Raw genomic sequence first — 7,896 nt, 5'->3', positions numbered from 1 at the left:
GAACTGTATATATTCCAACCTGGATTTTTGACTGTTTGGAACTGACTTATAAACTGACACGTTTATGATGTTATGTGCCATTACAGTAAATTTCTTGGAGAAATAAACATTAAGAAACATGAAGGTTCTGTAATGGCACTAAATTAAGAATAAAGTATATGGGATAAGTCTTCAAACTATTGCCAACAAAGATATAAACATGTTAATGTTTCTGAAGTGTTAATGTTACATACTAAGTACACAAGGTTATCATCATATAGTCCTTGCAGATAGATATTAGGCCTGTTATAGTAGAAGTAGGCTGTAGGCTGCTCAGTCTGTTCTTCACGTCACCTTGTAAGTGTGACGATAATGATCACTTACTGCTATGGTTGCAATACAGTAAACAAAGGTCACCTCGTAAATGGGATAGTTTTTACAACGTAAGTCCATTGCATATTGAAGAGGGAATATGATGCATAGCTGCAGCCATAATTTTGAAAAGTTTGGCATCTTTATATATATACATAAATAGAAAGAAACATTCCACATGGGAAAAATATAATAAAATATATTAAAAACTAAGATTCCATGACTTACCAAACAGGAAAGCGCTGGTAGATAGGCACAATTTAAAACACACACACACACACACACACACACACACACACACACACACACACACAAAATTTCAAGCTTTCGCAACCAACGGTTGCTTCGTCAGGAAAGAGGAAGGAGAGGGAAAGATGAAAGGATGTGGTTTTAAGGGAGAGGGTAAGGAGTCATTCCAATCCCGGGAGCACGTGTGTGTGCGAGTGTATACCTGTCCTTTTTTCCCCCAAGGTAAGTCTTTCCACTCCCGGGATTGGAATGACTCCTTACCCTCTCCTTTAAAACCCACATCCTTTCATCTTTCCCCCTCCTTCCCTCTTTCCTGACGAAGCAACCGTTGGTTGCGAAAGCTTGAAATTCTGTGTGTGTGTTTGTGTTTTTTTTTTTTTTTTTATTTTTTATTGTGCCTATCTACCAGCGCTTTCCCGTTTGGTAAGTCATGGAATCTTTATATATATATATATATATATATATATATATATATATATATATATATATATATATATATACAAAGATGAGGTGACTTACCGAACAAAAACGCTGGCAGGGTCGATAGGACACACAAACAAACACAAAACATACACACAAAATTCAAGCCTTTTCGCAACAAATTGTTGCCTCATCAGGAAAGAGGGAAGGAGAGGGGGAAGACGAAAGGATGTGGGTTTTTAAAGGAGAGGGTAAGGAGTCATTCCAATCCCGGGAGCGGAAAGACTTACCTTAGGGGGAAAAAAGGACATGGTATTACACTCGCACACACGCACATATCCATCCACACATACAGACACAAGCAGACATATGTGGGCCCAAACTCTTTGCCTTTACAAATGTCTGCTTGTGTCTGTGTATGTGTGGATGGATATGTGTGTGTGTGCGAGTGTTATACCTGTCCTTTTTTCCCCCTAAGGTAAGTCTTTCCGCTCCCGGGATTGGAATGACTCCTTACCCTCTCCCTTAAAACCCATATCCTTTTGTCTTTCCTTCTCCTTCCCTCTTTCCTGACGAGGCAACCATTGGTTGCGAAAGCTAGAATTTTGTGTGTATGTTTGTGTTTGTTTGTGTGTCTATCGACCTGCCAGCGCTTTTGTTTGGTAAGTTTCCTCATCTTTCTTTTTAGATATATTTTTCCCACGTGGAATGTTTCCCTCTATTATATTATTATATATATATATATATATATATATATATATATATATATATATATACACATATATATATATATATACTTTTGTCCAAAATTAAAGTGACAAACTGCAATTTCCCCATACTGTGTATAATTCATGATAGACTCATGCAAACTGCCGACAGATATTCATATGCTTGTGTTCTGACGGAAGATGGCATTCCAGTTAACAGACAACCACGCCGACGATGATGTCGGGGCATCTATCAAAGGGGGTAGTGTTTGGCAGGTAGTCCCCCACATCCACAATCACTGCATACACAGTCAAAGACAGTGCAGTACGGTATAGAGAGGAAGCCTAACAGACACTCTGCAGTCGAGGGCCATGTGAAGAATGGAAGTTGGACAGTAGGAAACTGATGTAGCCCGATGTTGAATCGCCTCTTATTTCTCAGATGTGGCAACAGTTTACAGAGACCGAAACTGTATCCCTAAGATCTAGACAGGGACCACTACATGTGAAATCGGGAAGGGAAGACCATTTTTGGTTGTAAGGGCACGACGGCTACCGCCGTAGTACTGCATGGCAACTGGAATCTGACATCGCAGCATCCACTGGGCATGTTTTATAAGAGGCAAACAGTACAAAAGTCTTCAGCAGAGTGGCCTTTATTGCCAGAGACCTGCTATATGTGTACTTCTGACATGTCTTCACATAAGAGAACATGTACAATGGAGTTGTCAACATGCTGCCTGGATATCCTACAGTGAGCCAATGTTCTTTTTACAGATGACTCCCAATTTGGTCTCGAGAATGATTCTCCAATGGATTTGCATCTGGAGCTGTCAAGTATCGTGACGAGATCTTGGGATCTCATGTTCAGTTGTTGGAAGGTGCTGTGGGCCAGTCTTCGCACTGACGGATGATAATGCTCGACCTCATAGAGCACGGGTGATTGATGTTTTCTTGGAAAATGAAGAAATTGCATGCATGAGGTGGCCTGCTCACTCTCCCGATCTGAATCCCATAGAACATGTTGGAGACGCATTAGTGAAATGGGTTGCATCACATAAGCATCCACCAACCACCCTCCAAGACATGTGAGCACCTCTACAGGAAGAATGGGTGTTATTACCTCATCATGAGAGTGATGGAATCATTCACAGCATACCCCGTCGTCGTCAGGCCTGTGTTGCTACCACAGATGGTCGCACGGATACTGAGCACATTAACCAGTTGTTGGAATATGAGTGCAAATCTGTTAAGTTGGAACAAATGAAGAACAGTTTTGTCTAGCTTTATGCATATTGCAGCTGTTTATGTTCTGTATTCTTTACACTGTTTCTACTTATTACCACTAGTTTGTACTGTTTTGTGGCAAAATAAATGCAACGCTGCAAAATTTCCATTAATTGCTTTAATTTTGGATACCAGTGCAGTAAGCCTGACAGCAACACCATACAATGTCATAACTCTGATTGTTATTAAACCTCCACTTTTTCAAAAGTTACAAAGAAAAATTAACACAGAGCTATAGCTAATTGTACACACAGCACAACATATTTAGTCAGAAATGTGGGTAATATTGTAAAGCCAAATATAATATGTTTGGTTTTGAAAATCTGAACAATAAGCTTTTTTTTCTGATGATAATACTTGCTTTACTGTCAACGGACAAAGGATTAACAATAAAGAGGGAAAAGTCATATTATTTCTATGGCTGAAAAAAGAGAAAAAAGAAATAATTTTATAGCACTGACCTGAGAATTCGTTACAACAGTGTTGCACATGTCATTGCCCCAAAGGGGAACAGGACACGCTGAAAAGAGACTTTCAGATTCTTTGGGTGAAAGGGCTCCATCTTTGTCCTTGTCATGATGATTGAATAATGTGGAAAGAAACTGTTGACCCTTGTGACTCAGTTCCGTAGTACAGCCACTGTGCACTCGAAGACTGATAAAATAAAACTGAAAGTATAAGCTTTAGCATACAACACTTCTAGCTGATAAAAACTTTTCATTCACTTCAAATCAAACATTAAGTAATCATGCAACAAATGAAATGTGAAGCAGCAACTCCAAACAAGTAAATGAAGTAATTTAAATTCCAAATATTCCAAAAACTTATCTGGAGCTCTCCTGAAAGAGCTCTCCTCCAAGTTTTATGCACTGCTGACCTCTCTCAAACCATGACAAATCTGTGTCATATGACATATGCCAATATGTATGAATGAGAGTTTACTGTTAAGAAACACTTGTGTTTTAGACTACTGTGAGCAGAGGTAAAGACACTGTGAAAGAAGATTATTTGAGATTTAAAGCAGCTTCACGTTTCACACACAAACGTTTGAGCTTCTGTCTAAAAATGCACCTCTGATACTGCCATTGGCTCCAATAGTTATGCAAAATAGGCTTTACCAAAGATGAATATTCAAAGTATGAATGTAAAAAATAAAAATGTCAAATAGTAGCAACAACATTTCCAGATGTATATTCAGGGCAGTCAAGTATAATAGCTGTCTGCTGTGCTGCGTCAGCCCATAACGAAGGAATTAAATTGTTATAAATCACTTGGATATATCTACTGTGGAGAGGATTAGTGAAATTTCCCACTTATCGGTCAACTCTTGAGCCATAATGTGATTGTAATGAAGCCTAAGAATTAGATTTTCTTAACTGAAGTTTATGCAAACACACTGAAGTGAAAAATTAGTGAAAAATGTTATTCTGTTGAAAGGGGAAATTAAAATCATTACACGCTGTTGAATATGAATTCAGGGAACTCAAACATGGAATAAATGTTACTTCAGTAGTCTCCATTTCAGCTGTGCTACAAGAAACTGCGATGCTGATTTCTGAAATGACTGCCCTTCAAGATCTCTTGTTTAATTTTGTGGAGGGTCTCAAGTTTCAATGTTTAATGTAATTTGTTGTTCATTTTCAATACATTTATTTTCATGATATCTTGTAATCATTAATTACGTAAGATGTTGAGTCGCAGATAGGCACAACAAAATGACAGTCACAAATATAGCATTCAGCCAGTAAGGGCTTCGTCAAAATATAGATGACAAACACACACATACATACTCACACAAATGCAACTCACACACACGACTGCAGTCTCAGAGGAGGAGGCTGGGGCAGGGAAGGGGAGGAGTAGTAGGGTGGGGGTGGCGGACAGTGATGTGCTGTTGGGGAGCACGCAGGGACGAGATGGAAAGAGGGTAGGGCCGTTATGTGCAGCTGAGAGGTTAGGTGGAGGGCAGCGGAGAGGTGGGGAGGTGGGGGGGGGGGGGGGGGAGGGGGGGAGATAGCGGAAAAGGAGAGAAGTAAAAAGACTGAGTGCAATGGAGGATGTGGGCTGTGTCGTGCTGGAAAGGGAACAGGGAAGGGGTCGGTTGGGAGAGGACAGTCACTAACGAAGGTTGAGGCCAGGAGGGTTACAGGAATGTAGGATATATTGCACGGAAAGTTCCCACCTGCGCAATTCAGAAAAGCTGGTGTTGGTGGGAAGGATCCGTATAGCACAGGCTGTGTTGCAATCACTGAAATGAAGGATGTCATGTTTGACAGCGTGCTCAGCAACAGTGTGGTCCACTTGATTGTTGGCACTACTTACAAGCCACACTGTATCAACCATCTCGGCCGTATGGAACAGACGGCTACAAGACCACATTGATTGTTAGTGCAGCATCTTATGTCACACATTACTCCCACTGATATCATTAATCCATACCTTCTAACTGATCACTCTCCCTGCACCACTCTCCTGTATTTTTGCATGTTATTTGCTGCACCTTTCTGGTGCCACACGATCTTGGATCTCATCCTATGAACCCCTCCTCACTCCACACTCTTTCTCTGTTCCATCCCAAACCGCACCCACTAATTCAACCTCATCCAGGCACATCTGCCAGCCCCCTTCTTCATACTTATCCGACCTCAAACCTGCCACCCACAGTAAAATACATATTTATTATTTATATCTTTTTTTGATCTCACTGTGACTTCTCACCAACTTTAGTCAGTTTTCACCTTTTGCTATCATCGACTCCCGCAAATTCCACCTTTTTTCCCCCCTCTCATCTCCATTTCATCCTTCTCATGATTTTTCACTCATTTTGGTGTATTTTTGCGATTTTTTTTTGGGCGTAATTTTTCACATTTTTTCCACCACCACGGATCCTTGCTCCTTCCATCTGCATCAATACAGAGAAGTTTCCTTATCTCTAGCCAGAACCCAGCCCCACATACTGTTCCTTTGTTGTTGCTCGGCTCATGGAATCCCCCCAAATGGCCTTACAAGCAAATTACCCATCTCCGGCTGCCACAATGGCCTCCACCTATTCAGATTAGGCCAATCATTAACCCACACCAACATAGTCCTGTAAAACAATATCAACCAAGCCCAAAACTTCTCTCCACACACAAAATTCACCTGCTATGCAATCCAAAATAGCTGGAACCCATAACACACATTGAAACTCTTGCCCTCCAGGAACTAGAGCAACATGCGCAACACTGCCTCAAAAAGCTCTCTATCCTGCTCACTTCCTACTTCTGCCTTGAAGTACAACTGTCCTCCCCTTCTACAACAATCTTCAAACCTCCTCCACACCTCCTCATAGCTGACAAACTCTATCTCATAGACCTTATAACGAGTCACCCTCCTCTAACATTACCCTCCTCTAACATACACCCCCCACCCCCCCCCCCATATACATATAAAACTTACCAAACGAAAGCGTCGGTATGTTGATAGGAGACAATAAAAAACACACAAACACACACACACAAATTTCAAGCTTTCGCAACCCAAGGTTGCCTCATCAGGAAAGAGGGAAGGAGAGGAAAAGACGGAAGGATGTGGGTTTTAAGGGAGAGGGTAAGGAGTCATTCCAATCCCGGGAGTGGAAAGACTTACCTCAGGGGGAAAAAAGGACAGATATACACTCACTCGTGCGCGTGCGCCCACACACACACACACACACACACACACACACACACACACACACACACACACACACATCCATCCGCACATATACAGACACAGGCAGACATACGAATATGCAAAGAGGTTGGGCAGAGATGTCAGTCGAGGCGGATGTACAGAGGCAAAGATGTTGTTGAATGACAGGTGAGGTACGAGGGGCAGCAAATTGAAATTAGCAGAGGTTGACGCCTGGTGGGTAACGGGAGGAGAGAACATATTGAAGGGAAAGTTCCCATCTCCGGAGTTCTGGTAGGTTGGTGTCAGTGGGAAGTATCCAGATAACCCAGACGGTGTAACACTGAGCCAAGATGTGCTGGCCGTGCACCAAGGCATGTTTAGCCACAGAGTGATCCTCATTACCAACAAACACTGTCTGCCTGTGTCCGTTCATGCGAATGGACAGTTTGTTGCTGGTCATTCCCACATAGAACGCTTCACAGTGTAAACATGTCTGCCTTTGATCGTGTACAACTTCCGGGTTACAGGACTGGAGTAGGTGGTGGTGGGAGGGTGCAGGGGACAGGTCTTACACCGGGGCCAGTTACAAGGGTAGGAGCCAGAGGGTAGGGATGGTGGTTTGGGGATTTCATAGGAATGAACTAAGAGGTTACAAAGGTTAGGTGGACGGCAGAAAGACGCTCTTGGTGGAGCAGGGAGGATTTCATGAAGGAGAGTGTCTTTCCGCCATCCACCTTACCTTCGTACATGTATGTGTGTGTGTGTGTGTGTGTGTGTGTGTGTGTGTGTGTGTGTGTGTGTGAACGCGCGCGCTTGAGTGTGTATCTGTCCTTTTTTCCCCCTAAGGTAAGTCTTTCCACTCCTCGGATTGGAATGACTCCTTACCCTCTCCCTTAAAACCCACATCCTTTCGTCTTTCCCTCTCCTTCCCTCTTTCCTGATGAAGCAACCGTGGGTTGCGAAAGCTTGAAATTTGCGTGTGTGTGTGTGTGTGTGTGTGTGTGTGTGTGTGTGTTTGTTATTGTTTCTATCAACGTACCAACACTTTCGTTTAGTAAGTTACAGAATCTTTGTTTATATATAAACAAAGATGATGAGACTTACCAAACAAAAGCGCTGGCAGGTCGATAGACACACAAAAAAACACAAACATACACACAAAATTCAAGCTTTCGCAACAAACTGTTGCCTCATCAGGAAAGAGGGAAGGAGAGGGAAAGTCGAAAGG

General features: G+C 42.2%; 1 protein-coding gene across 1 annotated transcript in view; it reads right to left on the bottom strand.

Moving 5' to 3' along the window:
• The window catches only part of LOC124716320 (mitochondrial Rho GTPase), a gene marked incomplete in the record, with an annotated part of 167,053 nt that overhangs the window by 69,352 nt on the left and 89,805 nt on the right, over positions 1-7,896 (bottom strand). Inside the window, 1 exon segment of the mRNA XM_047243164.1 lies at positions 3,491-3,668. Coding sequence (XP_047099120.1) covers positions 3,491-3,668 — 178 coding nt within the window.

The sequence above is a fragment of the Schistocerca piceifrons genome, chromosome 1 (genome assembly GCF_021461385.2).
Source record: "Schistocerca piceifrons isolate TAMUIC-IGC-003096 chromosome 1, iqSchPice1.1, whole genome shotgun sequence".
In the NCBI taxonomy this organism is placed as follows: Eukaryota; Metazoa; Arthropoda; class Insecta; order Orthoptera; family Acrididae; genus Schistocerca; species Schistocerca piceifrons.
Note: the sequence above shows the minus strand (reverse complement) of the source record. Positions and strands in the feature narration are given on the sequence as shown.